Raw genomic sequence first — 18,894 nt, forward strand, 5'->3', positions numbered from 1 at the left:
AAATGTTATCAGCCTTTCCAGTTACTATTCAGCAAATTCCTCTGGATGCTAACAATCCTCAAGGAGGAGCATATTTTCATCATGAACCCCTTCCATTTAAGGTTTTGAAAGAAATTAAACAGGCTTGTACTCAGTGTGGAACTCACAGCCACTATACTGTAGGATTGGGGGAAGGCTTGTCTCGAGCTGACCGTCTTATTCCCTGGGATTGGGAGATGTTGGCAAGAACTGTATTAAGCTCCGCTGAATTTTCACAATTTAAAACTTGGTGGACCGATGAAGCAACTATGATTGCACAGCGAAACCCTGCTCACAACCCACCGATACCTATTACTGCAGAACAATTATTAGGTGTGGGAGAATGGTCAGGAGTTCAAAGGCAGCTTCAATATGATGATCAGGCTATAACTCAGGTACGTAATTCATGCCTGGGAGCCTGGAGGCGCATTAGTGCACCTGGCAAGCCAACTCAGTCATTTTCAAAAATAATTCAAGGGGTAAATGAGGCTTACGTAGAATTTGTGGCTCGTTTGACCGATATCTTAATAAAAACCATTAAGATACCTGAAGCAAGGGAATTAGTCTTGCTAGCACTTGCTTTTGATCAAGCTAATAATGAATGTAAAATAGCCATTAGACCGTTGAAGGCTGCTGGAGGGTCTATTCAAGATTATATAAGAGCTTGTCAAGATATTGGTTCAACCGCCCACCAGATGGCAGTCTTAGCTGCTGCCAGGAAAGGAGGAAATAACTCAAAGAAAAAAGGGAATTGTTTTAAGTGTGGAAAGTTTGGGCATTTTCAAAAGAATTGTAGATCTTATGTAAGTCAATTAGGAAAGGGACCCCGGACTCCATCAAAAGTCTGTCCGGTTTGCAGAAAAGGTTATCATTGGGTCAATGAATGTCGATCTAGAACTAATCAAAATGGGACTCCCATCAAGTCGGGAAACCGCTTTGCGGGCCTAGCTCAGGGCCCTCAGACAAAAAATATGAGCCTGGCTGACTGATTTCCTGTCAGCAGCAGTCAGCATCATTTATCCCAGTCTCTGAATTAAAAGCGGCTACTCAAGGTAGTGCTGCAGTAGATCTTCCTTCTACTGAGACTAAACTTATAACAACAGGAGATGGAATTCAACCCATCCCCATGGGAATAAAAGGGCCTCTACCTAAAGATATAGTAGGCATTATAGTTGGAAGAAGTAGTTTAACTATGAAGGGATTGTTGGTGCATGTAGGAATTATAGATAGTGATTTTACAGAAGAAATAAAAATAATGGTTCAAGTTGTTAATTCTATTCAAATACAAAAAGGACAACGAATTGCTCAATTATTACTGCTTCCTTATCATAAGCCTGCTGCTCTTCCTTTTAAAAGAAAAGGAGGGTTTGGGTCTACAGGAAAAGATATGTATCGGCAAACTTTTGTAAGTGATGATAGACCTGAAACTACAATTACAATGAATGGAAAAGTGGTCTTTGGCTTACTAGATACGGGAGCAGATGTATCTATTATAGCTAAACGTTATTGGCCACAATCTTGGACTTTGCAGAAAGTACCTACTGTTTTTACTGCAGTTGGTGCAATGACTGATGTATATCAAAGTACTAATATTTTTGATGTCTTAGGCCCTGATGGACAAAAATCTACTTTACAACCTTATGTGGCTGATGTGGGAATTAATTTATGGGGCCGTGATTTGTTAAGTCAATGGGATGCTTTCATTCATATTCCTACCTTATCAGAGCAGGCTAAAACATTATATATGGATATGCAATACAATACTAGAAGTAAAGGAGATAGGAGAGGAATTGGATTTCCTTCCAGTTCAGTTGATTCTGAACGAGCAAATTTATCTTAGGGGCCATTGAGAGAAACCGATTACTTGGCTAACTGAAACACCGGTATGGGTAGATCAATGGCTCCTAACAGTAGAAAAATCAAATGCCCTACATAGTTTAGTCAAAGAACAATTGGAGCAAAAACATACAGAGCCTTCCAATAGTCCATGGAACTCTCCAGTATTTGTAATAAAAAAGAAAACAGGAAAGTGGAGGTTATTAACTGATTTACGAGCTATAAATAAAGTCATGAGCCCTATGGGGGCATTGCAGCCTGGGGTTCCACAGCCATCTATGATTCCAAGAGACTGGTCTCTCATCATAATAGATTTGAAAGATTGTTTTTTCACTATTCCTTTACATCATTTCGCCAATAAGGAGAAATTTGCCTTCTCTGTGCCTTCGTTCAATAATCAGGCACCTATGCAGAGATATCACTGGTGTGTTTTACCTCAAGGTATGATGAATAGTCCAACCATGTGTCAATTATTTGTGCATCAACCTCTTGAGCGGATGCGTGAACAATTTCCCGAAGCTATGATTATCCATTATATGGATGATATATTGTTTGCTCATGCTACTGAAGAAAAATTACAACAATTATTTCAGGCTGCAGAAATAATTTTATCAGAATATGGTTTACAGATAGCTCCAGAAAAAATTCAGAGAGAAGCTCCTTTTTGTTATTTAGGAATGAAATTGGCTAATGGTCATATAATACCTCAAAAGGTGCAAATTCGGAGAGATAAATTGAACACTCGTAATGATTTTCAAAAACTTTTAGGAGACATTAATTGGATTGGGCCTATGGTAGGATTCCTAATTACATGTTAACTCATTTATTCCAAACTCTGCAGGGGGATTCAGACCTTACCAGTGCACATTCTTTATCTGCAGAAGCAGAACAAGAATTAAATGTAATAGAGGAAAGAATTTGACAGGGACAGTTAACACAAATTGACCCTGAAAAGAAAGTTGACTTAATTATATTTTCCACTGTGCAATCTCCCACAGCTTTACTGTGGCAGGAGGGAGTTTTGGAGTGGATTTTCCTACCTAATAATAAACAAAAGAGGTTACAAACTTATCTACAAAAAATTATTAAATATTGGCAAAAGGACGTGTGCGTTTAATGCACTTAAGGGGTCTGATCCTGATCGTATTATTTGTGAGTTATCACAGGAAGAAATTCATCATTTATATGTAACAAACCCTCAATGGCAGATTGCTATCGGTGACTTTCAAGGTGTTATTGATAATCATTTTCCTACTTCAAAATTACTTACTTTCTTACAAAAAACTACTTGGATATTACCTAAGATTATAAAATCTCTACCTTTAGAAAATGCATGTATAGTGTTCACTGATGGAAGTAGTAACGGGAAAGTAGCATTTGTTACCATGGGAAAAGAACAGGCTTGGCAGACTCCATTCACGTCTGCTCAGCGTACTGAACTTGATGCCATCATTAGGATGTTAAAAATATTTCAGGAACCTTTAAACATTGTCTCTGATTCTGAATTTGTATGCCTTACTGTCAAGCATATTGAAATGGCTCATATCTTTGTTACTGATGAATTATCTCAACTTTTTGCTGATTTGCAACATCTCATTAGACTAAGACAGCATCCTATTTACATTACTCATATACGCTCTCATACCTCTTTGCCTGGTCCTATGACAGCAAGTAATGCTCGAGCTGATTTATTAGTAGGGTGTTTACAAATTGCTCGTGATTACTATGCTTTAACTCACATTAATGCTAAAGGCCTGCGAAATAAATATCAAAAGTTAACAAGACTACAAGCGCAGGAAATTATTCGTACTTGTCCTACCTGTGGACCACTAACAGCGGTGCCTTTTCAGGCTGGAACTAATCCTAGAGGCCTGACTCCTAATCAATTATGGCTAATGAATGTTACTCACATACCATCATTTGGTAAACTACAATATGTTCATGTTTGTATTGACACATATTCTCATTTCATGTGGGCTACTGCTCAAAGTGGGGAATGGTTTCATCATGTTCGCTCACATCTCTGGTCTGCTTTTGCTGTGATGGGATGTCCTCTAAAAATTAAAACTGATAATGGACCTTCATACATTAGTAAATCCTTTGCTTCCTTTTGTATGAAACATGCTATTGAACATGTTACCGGCATTCCCCATAATCCTACAGGTCAAGCTATTGTTGAAAGATGCCATCATACTCTCAAGACCATGCTTTTAAAACAAAAAGGGGGAGATGATGGTATGATATCACCTAAAGATCAATTGGCTAAAGATCTATTTACCTTAAATTTTCTTAACATTTATGATTCTATGACACCGGCAGAATGTCATTTTGGGCATTATCAAACATCCACAGGATTTGCAGAATTTGAGAATCAACCAGTATTTTGGAAAGATGTTTTAAGTAATGAATGGAAAAAAGGCAAGGTTTAAGTATGGGGGCAAGGTTATGCTCTTGTCATTTCAGAAAACGGAGAAGAAATCTGGCTTCTGGCAAAAAGGATTAAACCTAAGGCTGAAGAAGTGGAGTCTTCTACACATATGGATCCTACTGATAGTGAGTGAAACCAGCAATGGTAATTACACAAATTGGGCTTATATCCCTAATCCCCCATTACTTTGAGTGTTAACCTGGAAAGATCCTTCTTTTCCTGTTTATTTGAATAAAACTCATACAGTTCCTGGACCCGTGGATGAAAGGTTACTGCTTAAGCCACAAGAAGAAGGACAAAAGATTTATAATCTTCTTCCATTTGATTATCAACCTCTTTGCATTGGTAACCACCTACCCTGTATGGCTGTGAAAAATAGAACTATGATCAATTTTAATAATAATAATACTAAATCTTTTGTAACTTTATTCCCTTCTTATCAATACCAAGAATATAAGTATCCAAGCTATAGTTGTCCTAAGAGGAATGCTGGGGATTTGCAAAGATGGTATGAATGCCATATGGGAAGAGGATCTGTTTTTAATGATTCCTATGGAATAGTGTGGGAAAGTGCCCCTATGGGGAATCCCAAAGAATATAATGGCAGATTTATCTGGTATGGTTTAAATAGCAAGGGACAACAAATTAGTAATATGCAATATCCCCTGCATGAATCCCTTGATTTGGATGAGAAAATAATTTTTACCAAAATAATAGTGATTGGAAATATATAGGGAACTGGATTCCTTCTCCATGGTACAATAGCACTGTAGTCCATGATCAAAAACAAATATGGAAAGTCTTTTTAGGAGTGGCATCTACTTCTGAATGGAATGGTAATAAAAGTATGGATGGACAATATTTACAGTTAGATCAAATTCATCATTTTCAATCATGTGTCAGAGATCCATATGTGTTTGTGGTAGGGAAGGCTACCATAACTGAAAGTGCTTTGTTCTATAAGGATGGCGCTTTGTATACTTGCTTGTCTGAGAATATTTTACAGAATGGAGATATTATCACCATGGCTCACCGACAACAAGGAGTGTGGATTCCAGTGCAGCTGAATCGGATTTGGCAGTCATCTCCGGAGAGTCATCTTCTTTTCCATTTGGCTCAAGGACTGTTGAAACGTTCTAAGAGATTTTTAGGACTTTTAATAGCTAGCATCCTGGGACTCATTGGTGTCATCACTGCTGCTGCTACTGCCGCTGTCGCATTGCATGAGACAGTGCAAACATGTGCATGATTGGCACAAGAATGTAAGTGACTTATGGCATAGTCAGGAGCACATTGACGAAGGAATTAATGATAGAGTTAGTGATTTAGAGTCTGCTGTCTTACATTTAGGAGATCAAGTTTATAACTTAAATTTGTTAAGATGATTGAAATGTGATTGGAATGAAAGTAATTTTTGTATTACTCCTTTGGATTATAACATGTCAATGTTTCAATGGGAAAAAATTAAGAAACATTTACTAGGACATAAAGGAAATATGTCATTAGAAATTGAAGAATTGCAGAAAAAGATTCTAGAAATGTCTCATAATCAGATATACATAGATAATGATAAGGACATCTTTAGTGATTTGATTTCACATTTAAATAAGTTCAATCCTGTTAACTGGTGGAAGTCACAGCATTTTCTATCAGCTTTAGGAATAGGGCTGTGTGTATTGACCCTGTCACTCATTGTTGTTACCTGCCTGGGAAAAGGTGTTTGCCAGAGATTGCACCGAGTGGATACCATGGGACAGGCCAATAACTTGGTCCTTGCAAAAACATTGCAATAAGTTCCCTGAGGTCAGTGTGCTTGGCTGGTAGTCAATGACGGGTAAAACCCTCAGAGGAGGGCAACCTAAGACAGGCACAGCCACCCTGACTAAAACAAAAAGGGGGAGATGTGGGAAACAAAGGCATGGTATTTCCATGGAAGCAAGTTACTTCCTTGACCACTGAGTCAGGCTGTCCCCTATGATTATCGGTGCAGATCATAATCATGGCTGGGTAAAGCACACCTGCAGGTGGAACAAGATCATATAGGAAGGAATGACCTGAGTAACAGGATTTATGAGTATAGTTACTGATTTTTATAATAATAGTTACAGTAAAGTTTGTTGGTGTTCATCAATCACTAGTTAATATAGAATGAGGTAAGGGTAATAGGTAACTTGATTTCCTGATGAATGTCACTTATGTTAGGGGTATATATACTAGTCCCTCGACTCAATAAAGTTGTCTGATGAGCTTGAGAAATCAATGCTCTCAGATCCCCTGAACTCAATCTTTCTTTGTCTTTCATTCTCGATACCCTCGGGTCTCTGACTCCAACACTACTGACATCTCATTGCAAGGGAAAATGCTTTTAGATTTCTCTCACATAGGGATTCTCAACCTTGGCACCATTGACCTCCTGGAAAACTTGCTTGATGACTGGCAAAGATACTGAGATCAATATCTCACAAACCAAATCACACTGTCACATGTGTGTGAGGATTACATTTTTTTAAATGACAGTTTTGGTGGAGATGTCAAGTAGTGTAAAGTTCAGGGTTTTGGTGAAGGAGCCAAGATAAATTAGTCAGTGGCTAGTACCTGACCCCGGCTCTTTCCTATATCCGGCTCTGGTCCCAAATCCTTAGATTGATCCCAGTTAGAGCAGATGGTGGTAAAGGTTACTTCTGGTAAAGGGGAGACTGGAGTGACCCAGGCCCTGGATGACAGGCCTTCCAACTACCTCCTTACTACTCACCTGCTCCCCTACCTAACCTGACTTCACAGCCCTCATCAAGGAAAGCACAAAAGTGGAATTAGCCCCCAAATGCTAGGCAGATGTCTGGTTTTAGTGTTGGGTCTGATACTAAAGTTTTAAATTTAAATGAACCTTGTTTAAAATTAGACCTAGTAATAAAGCATGTAATATAATCAGTCAACTCTTTGTCAATAGAAAGTCAAATTCTGCTCTAAATCAATTATACAACTATTTATTAAATACCTACTGTATGACTGTGTGATAGTTAGACTATAGGTCAACTCGGCCAGGTAGTTGTATCCAATTGTTTGGTCAAGCAAACACTGGGCTAACTGTAATACAAGGGCATTTTCTTCTTCTTCTTCTTTATTTTCTTTTAAATGTTACATTTAAAAAATATGAGGTCCTCACATACCCCTCACCCCCCCATCCCATTCCTGCCACATCAACAACCACTTACATCATCGTAGCACATACACTGCACCTGTTAAATACATTTTGGAGCACTGCTGCACCACATGGACAGTGGTCTACATTGTAGTCTACACTCTCCCCCAGTCTACCCAGTGGGCCATGACAGGACACACAATGTCCAGCATCTGTCCCTGCAGCCCCATCCAGGACAACCCCAAGTCCTGAAAATGCCCCCATATCATATCTCTTCTTCTCTCTCCTGACCACCAGCAGCTACCATTGCCACTTTCTCCACATCAATGCTACAATTTCTTCCATTACTAATCACAATAGTTCCACAGCAGAACACCAGTAAGTCCACTTTAATCCATACTCTATTCCCCATCCTGTGGACTCTGGGATGGTTATATCCAGTTCCCCTCTACATCAGGAGGGAGCTTAGATTCCACATGGATGATGAATGCAATTCTCCTGCTTGCAGTTGTAGGCACTCTTGGCTCCCTGGTTTGGTGGTTGACCTTCTTCACCTCCCTGTTAGCTGGCCAGGGTAAGTCCAATTAACCAGCAGGTAGGAGTTCCAAGTCTGCTGAGGCTCAGGGACAAGGGCATTTATGAACTTTAGTCACCATTGACTTTACTGCAGTGGTAAATCATAGATAGATTACAATTACATCAATCAGGGAGATTGTCATCAGCAATGAGTGTTGTTTAACCCAATCGTTTGAATGCCTTAAAAGGGGAATTGAGGGAAGCAGACTTGGCCTAGTGGTTAAGGCATCCGTCTACCACATGGGAGGTCTGCGGTTCAAACCCTGGGTCTCCTGACCCATGTGCAGCTGGCCCATGCGCAGTGCTGCTGTGCGCAAGGAATGCCATACCACGCAAGGGTGTACCCCATATAGGGGAGCCCCACGTGCAAGGAGTGCGCTCCATAAGGAGAGCCGCCCGGTGCGAAAGAAAGTGCAGCCTGCCTAAGAATGGCACCGCCCACATGGAGAGCTGACACAACAAGATGATGCAACAAAAAGAAACACAGATTCCCGTGCCGCTGACAACAATAGAAGCGGACAAAGAAGATGATGCAGCAAATAGAATAGACAACCGGGGCAGGGGGGTGGGGGCGAAGGGGAGAGAAATAAATAAATAAATCTTTTAAAAAAAGGAGGGGGGGGAATTGATCCCAGCATTGAGAGAGAATTTCTCAGCTCATCTTTAGACAGGCAACATCTCCCAGAACTCGTCAAGAACATTCACTGGACTTTCATTGCAGCTGCTGGTTGCAGCCTGCCTGCAGAACCTGGACTTGTGCATTCCCCACTGCTGTGTGAGAGACTCATAGAATCGTATGCTATTGACAGATATCTCCTGTTGGTTCTGTTTCCCTAGAGAACCCTGTCTAATACAGAATGTTATCAGACAAAGACAAGGTGTGCATAGAACTTGCCCTGAAGGAGCATAAACAGGGAGGAAGGTCCATGTGAGATGGAAATCAACCTGGAGTTCACCTAGCACAGTACTGGGAGTCCAGGCCTCCAGGATCCATCTGAATCATGACAGGAAGTCCCTGAGGTTCAAACTAAGGAGATAGCCTGCCATAACCCACTGAATGGACTGGGGGAGATGTAAACTACAATGTAAACTACAATCCATACAGTGTAGCAGTGCTCCAAAACATATTCATCAAACACAATCAATGTGCCACACTGATGAAAGAGAAAGAGGTTGTTGATGTGGGAAGAGTGGGAGGGAGGGTAGTGGGATATATGGGAACATTTTATATATATATATATATATATATATATATAAATGGAAAAGTTAAAAATGTAGTTTACTGTAAGATATGTATCTTAACACAGAGCAATAACAAGCAATCCAACATAGAAGGTTAAATAAATATAAATGACTTTAAAACTAACAATATACATGAAGGTCAAGGGACTGCTTTGGATAACTTATATACTGCATCTGAGAGTTTACAAAGGACATTCATTCTTGAGGCAGAAAAATCTAATTTTACATATAATGACGTGGTTCTTATATCCAAGCATCATACTGGGAGTAGACTTGAGCAGACAGCTTCCTTGTGAAGGAGGACTTGTCTGGGGTGAGTGCTTCATTTGTAGTGCATGCTATATGTAGGAGACAGACATTTGACAGAACACAAAAAGACACATTTAAAGACACACAAATGTGCTTTTTCACCAAGAGGTCAATGAGACTAAGTATTCTATTTATGAGGTGAAACTACTCCCCCAGCAAACCAACAAACTCCAACATACTCCTGAAGCAGTTCCTAAAAAATTTGAAATGTCAAAGAATTACTTTTTGGGGTGTGTTACTTTAGACTCTGGTTTTCAAAGTTTAGTAGAAAAGATAGTCCAAATAGTTAAAAGCAGTTGAATGTCAACTCATACTGCTACTCAGAGGCTACCACTTAAAATTTTCCTACCTCCTCCACAAAATCCTGTACAGGGAGGAAATCAATATGTATTAAAATAAAAGTGAACCGCCCCCCAAGACATGTGCAAAACCACATGTCAGAAAAACACTTTAATTTCAGAATGAAATCTTTCAATACCAGATACACACAGGAATGAGTCTCCTACCAGGTGGCTGGATATTGGAAATAGACCCAGCTGTCCAATGGGAAGCCTGGTGGATGTGCTACTCAAAGCCGGGGGTTGGAGGGTGTCCAAGGCCCCTGCCCTCAGGACCTTCATGTGCTCTTCACCTTGGTCAATCTGACTCCCTGCATCCTGGTGCCAACACCTTTAAGAACAAAACCAAACAAAAATCCAAAAGATAAGCCTGAAGCAGATGACAGTGTCTAGAACTATGAGTACCTCTTTGTGTTCCTATTATTTATGCCACAGCTCTGGCAATTGTCAGAAGTGATCACCGTTGGATGTCTGGATATAACACGGTGGTTAAAGAAAACACAAACTCTTTAGTGTTTGGTGTATAAGATGGGGGTGAAGAAGTTTAAAAAACGAGTAAGAAATAATTGAAAGAGCCTCTGTCGCAGCAGGTAAGAGGCAAGGTTCATAAATGACTTGGGCACTGGGCAAAGCCCCTTAAGTCCTGTCAGTGGAGACTGTCTGCCATTTCATCATCAACATGTTTCACTCGGCTTTGGAATAAAGGACGTCAGCCATGGACAACGGCATGAAAGCACTTGCTTGAGTACACAACCTTCATCTGTGTTCGTAGCCTCTTCCTAAATCGGTTTTGCCCTTGGCAACTTATGACCCAGTTGAATGATGGAAAGAAAGCTGATACAAGTAATCCAGAGAGCAAATATTGCATTCAAGGGTAATTAAGAGATGGCGGACTTGGCCCAGTGGTTAGGGCATCCGTCTACCACACGGGAGGTCTGTGGTTCAAACCCTGGGCCTCCTTGACCCCTGTGGAGCTGGCCTATGTGCAGTGCTGATGTGCGCAAGGAGTGCCCCGCCATGCAGGGTTGTCCCCTGCTTAGGGGATCCCTACGCTCAAGTAGTGCACCCTGTAAGGAAAGCCGCCCAGTGCAAAAGAAAGTGCAGCCTGCCCAGGAATGGTGGTGCACACACGGAGAGCTGACAGAACAAGGTGATAAAACAAAAAGAAACAGATTCCTGTGCTGCTGACAACAACAGAAGTGGACAAAGAACACGCAGCAAATAGACACAGAGAACAGACAACTGGGGGGTGGGGGAGGAGAGAAATAAATAAATAAATCTTTTTTTTTAAAAGGGTAATTAGGAGTTAACTCACCTTGCTGGCTCTCTCATCCATTTCTTTTGTTGTTAACCGGAGCCAACATTGTCTTTCTTATTCCTATTAGCCCTACTTAGCCAGGCATGGCTTTTCTATCATATGAGGCTGTCATCTCCCTTTTTGCTATGTTCTGGCCACCCTTTCTTTCCTTGCTTTCCTTGACTTTGCCAAGCTCCATTCAACCTCAGGACCGTCATCCTTTCTGTTCCCTCCACCTAAAACACCCTTCCTCAGATCTTGCCTTGGATATTGGTGCCCATTCATCCAAGATTCAACTTGGTCACACCATGAACTCCCTACCTAGTGCCATCCCAACACTAGAAAATCTGTCACAGCATACTGATTTTCTGGTTATTTTTGTTGTTCTTTGTAGCATTTGCAATTTTCTGATATTACCCATTTATTCATAGGATTGTCCATTGCATTCTTATTCCTGGTCTAACTTGTTCCTACAACTGGATCTATAGAGTATATCACAGAGCCCAATTCATAAGAGCAGCTCAGTAGGCATTTGTTGAAGGATGGTTGGAAGGATGGGTGGATGGATGGATAGATCGATGGATGGATTCAAGTTCATCATCTGCTAAGTCTTGTGATAGGCTCCTTATGTAGAACATGCATAATCCTTATAAAAACCTGGCATGGTATTATTTTAACCCATTTAAAAAATGAGGAAAAGGAAGTTCAGAGAGATGAACAATGTAATTTGCCCAAGGACACTTCATGACTAGGTGTTTCAGCCAGATTCCAAATTCATATCTTCATGAGCCCAAATCCTATCACCCTTCCACCAGTCAGCCCTTTTTCCCCTAACCATTAAAATAAACTACTTGGTCACATCATCTTTTCAATTAGTAAAAGGAAAACACTAAAAAGCTAACAACCAACAAAAGAAAACTAATTCATAGGTGTATAGTCAGATGAATTCGTGTAGTTGAATGAACAAGTTCGGTGGAAGTTAGAGGTCATTAAGTTCTTAAGATTTAAAGCACCTTACTGAAAAGGGCTATCTATGGTTGAAGGAAGCCTGTCTCCCAGAGGAGGGATGAGATATTATGTCAAACAGTTGGTCGGTGCATCCAGCACAAACCCACACCCAAGTTATGAAGCTCTTTGCTAGAGAAGTAAGAGGGGAGGAAAGAAGAAGAGGAAGAAGATCAGCAGGAGGAGAAGCAGCAGCAGCAGCAGCAGCAGCAGCAGAGACACAATAACAATAAATACAACAAAAGCAACACAGTCTCATAGACTTTAAAGAAAATAAATGTTATTGAAGTATATCATTCACAGAGACTCACGGACATTTATCATTTTACTTTGTACTTTAGAAAGCACTTCCGCAACCATTTTATCTAAAGCTATGTGTCATTATTATGGTATAAAACTTTTCTTGACTCCAAAATTCTTTGTCTCCTTGGTGTTCTACAAACAGTGCACAGGCTGGCTGGCTCTCAATGGTCCTCACTGTTGTCTCCTGGTCCACTGCCAGGTTCATCCTGTGACCGGATCCCTCATTCTAGGAAGGTATGAAGGCGGCTTCCAGGAGATAAATACAGGAGTCCTGGGCTCTCACCTCCCAACTGAGTTCCTTGATCCTTGCTACCTAAGACAGAGAGACAACCACAGCCACCTCAGCCATGAAGCTACTGATGGTCCTCTTGCTGGTTGCCCTCCCCCTCTACTGCTACGCGGGTGAGTCCCATGAAAATGGGCAGGCTTGTGGCTCAGGGTGGTTGCCTTGGCCCCTGTAGAAGAGCTCCCAGTCTCCACGCCCCAGTATGAGCCAGACCCAGTACAAAAGCTCTGGGTGTCACAGACCTAAGGATCATCTTAATTCCACAAAATAAAAGAAGTGGTTCTGTTGTGGGCTTTGCCCTGGTATTTGAGCTACATGCACTTTGACTAGTTGCCATTCAGGGAGTCCCACTATGGGCACTGGTACCGTGAAAACAGGATGATTTTGAATATGGAATTAGATATTTGAGTGGGGCAAGGGAAGGATATGATCTGAAGGCCCCATGGCATTTGCATTCAGATAGGTGTCCTAAAAAGAGGTCCTTAAATGTGGAAGAAAATGAGAACTTTTCCAAGAGATGAGCCTCAAACAGCGGAGTGGTTCAGGGTCTTACAGCAACAGGTGGTACCCACTCAACATGCATCTGTGGAGGTGATCTCAGCCTTTGGGAAATTCCCTTGGTCTCCCAGTCCCTGGCCCTTCTCCTCAAAACAGAGTACAAGGAAAACACACGCCATCTGGACATCTCCTCCCAGCAATGAAGATGCAGATAGGAAGAAGCCCCCGCAGCCAGGATCTGGTCATCAAAAGCACTTCATTATGCAGAGTGCGTTTTACATTTGCAAACTCTTTTAGCTACTGTACCTCATTTGTTCACAGAGTAGGTGCAAATGTGTAAGTGTAAAAGATGATATGCTCAAAGTCAACTATTGAGAAAAGGAAAGAGCTGGCAGTAAAACCCAGCTCTCCTCAGTTCACATCCAGAGCTCTTTCCCCTACATCACTGTAGTGGCCACATCAGATCATTTTATGAGCAAGAATTTCTCTTTTACATTCTTTGTTCTTGCAGAAAAGAGTTAAGAGAATCATGAAAGCTCATGGATAATATCCCTCATTCTACCTCTAAGATACTGGACACTCTGAATTCATACTCAGAATTGTTATTACAGTGAAGCATTGCATGACTTTGAATAATGAGAGATTAAGTTATGTTTAATATGTTGCACCAACTCGGAGAATCACATTTCTCAAGGGTTCTCAAGGTTGAATGGTGTCTGGCTCCTCTGGATGGGAGAAGAGTGAGGTAGGCATTGCCGAACATTAAGGAGACTCCAGGTTATGACTTTGCTCTTTGGGGAGGAGGAATCCTCCTCAAAATTGAGAACTTTCACTAGGTCTCCTAATTCACAGGCCAGTAGCCAGATATGATTTTTTAAAAAGTATTTTAAACATACAGAAAAGTACAGAAGGATAATTTAACAAATGTCCATATTTACTACCCAGAGTTAACCAATGTTAACCATGTGGTTTATTTGCATAAAGTAAAGCCCTTTTGTGGTCCAGCCCCAATCTATATAACCTCTTTCCCTCATTTAGAATTAGCTGTGTATCTTTACACTTTTAGTATATGCATGTATCATAATTATTTATAGTGCTTATTTTAAAACAATAAACAGTATTAGGCCAGGCAAAAAAAAAAAAAAAAAAAAAAAAAAAAAAAATTGAGAACTTTCAACCATGCCAACAATCTTCCTGAATCAATGACTTTATTGGGGTGTAAGAAAGTGAAAACACCCAAGGCATACCCAAAAAGGGGTTCATACCTCTTGTAACAAGCCTGTTGTCTTATACTTTCTTCCCAGGTTCTGGCTGCAAACTTCTTGAGGATGTCACTGAGAAAAGCATTGATCCTGCAGTGTCTAAAGCTGAGTTCAAAGAATTTCTTAAAATGTTCATAACAGAATCCGACTATGAAGCTGTAGATGAATTCAAACAATGCTTCCTCAACCAATCAAATGAAAGTTTAGCAAATGACTTAGAGATGGTGGTAAGGCTTGTTTCTTCTTACGTGCTATTTAGAACCATTGGAAGGGGACACACAAGTTCTACATTTGTCTCTGATAATCCCAAAGCAATTGGCGAACATGATTTTTTTTAAAATCACTTCAATTATATGGCAAGTAGGCAATCCAAGGCTCCAAGTCTGATTTTCCAGGTCACTTTGTAGATTCTTCAGTAAATGATAAATAAAAATGCCAGAGCGAAAAGAAAAGTCAGTAAAAGGTGCAGTTATCCCTCTCCATTCCCCAGTGTATGCACATGCATACACACGCATATTCCCTCTTGAGAAACAAATATCTGATTCTCAAGGAGCCCCTCACTTGTAGAAGGATCAGCAATGCCCTTACACCACAAAAATAAATAGTGAAAATCTCTAAAGAATTTTTTGAAAGCATCCAGTATGTATAATAAGAGCAATATTCTAAATATTTCAAATCTAAAGAATTTAAAATGTACCTCCAAGCAACCAAGACTTGTTTGCATAAATAATTGGAAATCATGGACTGTTTAGTGACCCATCCCCATGGAATGATAAGCACAGATGATGGGGTGAAAACACTGAATTGTGTGATTGTTTGAGATAAAAGCACTAGTTCTAACAATGAGTATTTCTTTCTAACTATAAATACATGTAACTTGAATTTCTTTGCCTAGCATTTATCCAATACCTTAATACTCAGTTTCAAACGTTCCTTGGGAGAAAATTTAGAAATATGCCAAAGAGCGAAAGAACTAAAGTAAGGATTGCCTGCAATTTAGGATGATGAGATATTTTTTCTTTGAAAATCCATATTAGACTAATCATTCATTGTGGAGAACGTCAATACTTTTGGGCCTCGATGTAATGGTAGAGGACCTCAGACTGTTTTCAGTATTGCTAAATTATGAGACTGTACATGAACTCAAAAACTTTTCATTTCCTCAAATCTGATCTGAGATTTTAGCAATTCTACATTAAAATGTGTTTTCAGAAACAGTTCAAATTAACAAGTTTTCAACAAATAAGTTCAACTTAGTTATAAGGCAAATTATTTCAAATACTAGAAAACTTGGAGGAAAAATCATTACGGGTCCCGAAGGGGAAAAGATCCAGAGTCGCCAGAACTTCTTTGGCATCAATAACCATTGTATGACAGAGTAAATGAAATGTTACTGATTTAGCTTCCAGCTCTAGCTTTATTTCATGCTGGGTGCTGTGAAGAACACAGAAAAACCAGTAGAAGAAAAATGTTCTGGATCATTATTTTATTTTGCAAGAGAGTATTGGAAATCTAAGTGATATCTGTTTTTGTTTTCCAGAACATAATATATAACAGTACATGGTGTGCTCCTTTTTAACTTTCCACAAAACCCTTGGTTTAGAAACCTGCCAAGCATGGTCACAAACCGACTGCCGATTGCTATGAATCACAACTTCTTACTCTTATTTTCTTTATCTACAAACTGCAAGACAACTGTTGAGCCCTCAAAACGTTTTCCTTTCAATAAACTAACTGAAAAAAGCTAAAGTTCCTTTTTATTTTTATTTTCCCATAAAAATGGAGGATTTAGAAGGCCTGGCATATTTCACACACACTCACGCACACACACACTCAGACGTTATTTTTAAAAGAACTTGGTGAGAGGATAAAGCATCTGTAAAGTACATCCCTCCTTAACAGCTGTAGCCCATGCATTGGTCCTTTCTCTGGAGCAGTGTTTTCCCCTCCCCATGCCACTCTCTCTGATGTCCTCAGGTGCTTCTGGCCCATGGTCAGGTCATGCTCAAATTCCTTGTGTCCATTACCATCCTGAACACAACTCGGAGCCTTGCTCCCATGGCTAGTCCCCTCCGTCTGCTCTCTGTTCCTTACCTAAGAGTAAGATGCGTTCTGAAACTGTACAGTCCTTGTAAAGCCTTCAGATGGAGCCTTCAATGAGTGCCTTTACCACACTGGACTCCATTCACTGCAGGATATCACAGAGCTCCCAGTGGAGAGAGGGGCTCCCATGCTACATGGTCTCAAGTGCTTGCCTGGTGGACCCTCTTGGCTGATGACATAGCTGGAAAGTTTCAGTTCAGCCAGGGTTTGTGCCAGAGCTACGAAGCAGGGATCGAGTTAACAGTGGTAGAACCACCAGACTGCCAGGTAATTGCAGTGCTAGAAGAAAAGGTTTGAGAGTAGTGTAAAGTGAAGGTGCAGCTTCAGAATGCCCATGCCAGTGGCAGACATCCAAGGTGCCATAATAGGAGGTTTGCTCTGGTGGGTGACTACATGGCCAGATACGTGCAGCAAAATGCATGCTGGAAAGTGTTGCAGCTGGAAGTTCCTGGTGTTGCCAAGAAATGACCATTCCAAAGGAAAGGTCAAAGCAAGCTCGAGGAAGATTGAGGAAGAAGGGTTGGACTGTGTTTGGGACATGAGGTGTCCACTCCCAGCTCCAGCCTGAAGACCTGACCAGGAGACTTATTGCTTACAAGCTGGCTCTATGTAGGGAACACGACCACAAGGAGGCTCACATGGGGAAGGAAGATGAGACTCTCATTTGGTTTGTGGGTCCTTCATGGGTGACTGGTCACAACTATGGCAAAGGCCATATTGGTAACACCCCAGGCAAGGAGAAACCGAAAAAAATCAGAGAAATGCTTGGTGTTTCCAGTGATGAAGGAAATTATCTCTGTACATCATTTTGAGAGGAACATATATCCCACCTGGAAGTTTCCCCAGTGGGACAGAAATCCATGACATACATCGAGAATGATGCAAGACTGGTTAAAAGTGGTGTAGCTATTCCTGTGAGGCAAGGGACGCTAGTCCTAATGCCATCTGGGCCCACCACTCATGGCATAAGGAGTTCCACGGGGAACATGAAAACGATATGGTATCACCCCAGAGGCCCGAGCTCACAGCTTCCAGGGTTGGACGTGGTGGTCTACAAAGTGCTGAACAACAGGGGGTGAGCTCAGTACTCCAACTGGCTTCTGGCTGGGGTTATAAACCCAACCTGGACAAATCTAAAATAATTGCAATACTTCGAAGTATTTCCCTTGCCATAATGGAATCAAACTAAAAATCAATAACAGAAAGATGACAGGAAAATCCAATGATTTGATAATTAAACAGCTCACTACTAAATAATCAATGAGTCATTAAATACGTTTTAAAATCTTCTCTTTTTTAAAAATGTCTGTCTCTACCACTAGGCTGCCAGCTAGCAGAAATCACAGCAGTCTTGTTGGACGCTGGTTCCTCTTCCCCTAGCACGTAGAGGAAGTGCTCAGGGAACAATACATGAAGAAGGGCTAGATCAATAACGGGGCATTAAAGTACTATGGGAAACACATGGGGAGCAAAACTGTGGTGGAAAGAAACAGGAATTATGAAGCCAGTCTAGTGTCTGTAGTCTACCGAAAGAAGAGAACAGGGAAAAACTCCTATGGAAAATTTCCCCTAGTTCTCCTTCCCAGCAGAGTCAGTGGTAAAGGTGGGATTTGCCTAGAGTTGAAAACAGGATATCCACACCTCTCCATTCTGAAACGCATCCTTCTGGCTAGAGATCTGCTTAATTTATATGGATTTAAGACAAATATTCCATCTAATGGAAGAAGTGACTTAAGAAATAAACCATCTCTAACAAAACAAGGAAACAGGATGACAATAGCCTGGGAATGGTGATTATAATAAAATGTGTTTTCTTTTATATTTCTTTCTCAGTAATGTAAATGAAATATAGCATCTGCCTCCAAGAATCAACATTTTTCCAAATAGTCTTGGCCTGGACACTAAGGATGCTTGAGGACATATTGGGCTCCTGGAGAATTATTCACTGAGCTGTTCTCTTCGTCCTGGGCACACAGCCAGACCACTTTGCCCAGGGGCTGCAGCCACGTGACTGAATTTAGGCAATGCAATGTGGGGTGAAGTGATGGCTGTCGCCTCCATACCAGGCCCGTAAAACCTCCTCCCTCTTCCCACATTTGCTCCCAGACACACAGATGCAGTAGAGCATTCCAGGGCCCTAGGGGGTGGTGGAGCCACTCAAGAGAGATGACTGCTTGGAGCCAGGGGCAGATAGAGAACAGGTGATGGGAGCAGTCATGGCAACAATTATTTAGACATTAGATGTTTTGTTTTT

The 18,894-nt window shown here is 40.9% G+C and overlaps 1 protein-coding gene across 1 annotated transcript; it reads left to right on the plus strand.

Annotated features, from left to right (window-relative positions):
• The first annotated feature begins 4,436 nt into the window (after window positions 1-4,436).
• On the plus strand, window positions 4,437-16,280 carry LOC139439792 (mammaglobin-A-like). Its single transcript, XM_071217979.1, has 4 exons — window positions 4,437-5,544; window positions 12,691-12,893; window positions 14,580-14,764; window positions 16,078-16,280. The coding sequence occupies exons 2-4, from the start codon at window positions 12,839-12,841 to the stop codon at window positions 16,114-16,116; spliced, it is 279 nt and encodes a 92-aa protein (XP_071074080.1). The 5' UTR covers window positions 4,437-5,544; window positions 12,691-12,838; the 3' UTR covers window positions 16,117-16,280.
• Window positions 16,281-18,894: the final 2,614 nt, after the last annotated feature.

Source organism: Dasypus novemcinctus, chromosome 10 (assembly GCF_030445035.2).
Source record: "Dasypus novemcinctus isolate mDasNov1 chromosome 10, mDasNov1.1.hap2, whole genome shotgun sequence".
In the NCBI taxonomy this organism is placed as follows: Eukaryota; Metazoa; Chordata; class Mammalia; order Cingulata; family Dasypodidae; genus Dasypus; species Dasypus novemcinctus.

What these genes read in the sequence shown, in the direction of transcription:
- LOC139439792 (XM_071217979.1), top strand. Translation starts at nt 12,839, where the DNA reads ATGAAGCTACTGATGGTCCTCTTGCTGGTTGCCCTCCCCCTCTACTGC. An exon ending in CCCCCTCTACTGCTACGCGG is followed by an intron (nt 12,894 to 14,579) that starts GTGAGTCCCATG and finishes CTTTCTTCCCAG; the next exon opens with GTTCTGGCTGCAAACTTCTT. An exon ending in CAAATGACTTAGAGATGGTG is followed by an intron (nt 14,765 to 16,077) that starts GTAAGGCTTGTT and finishes TTTGTTTTCCAG; the next exon opens with AACATAATATATAACAGTAC.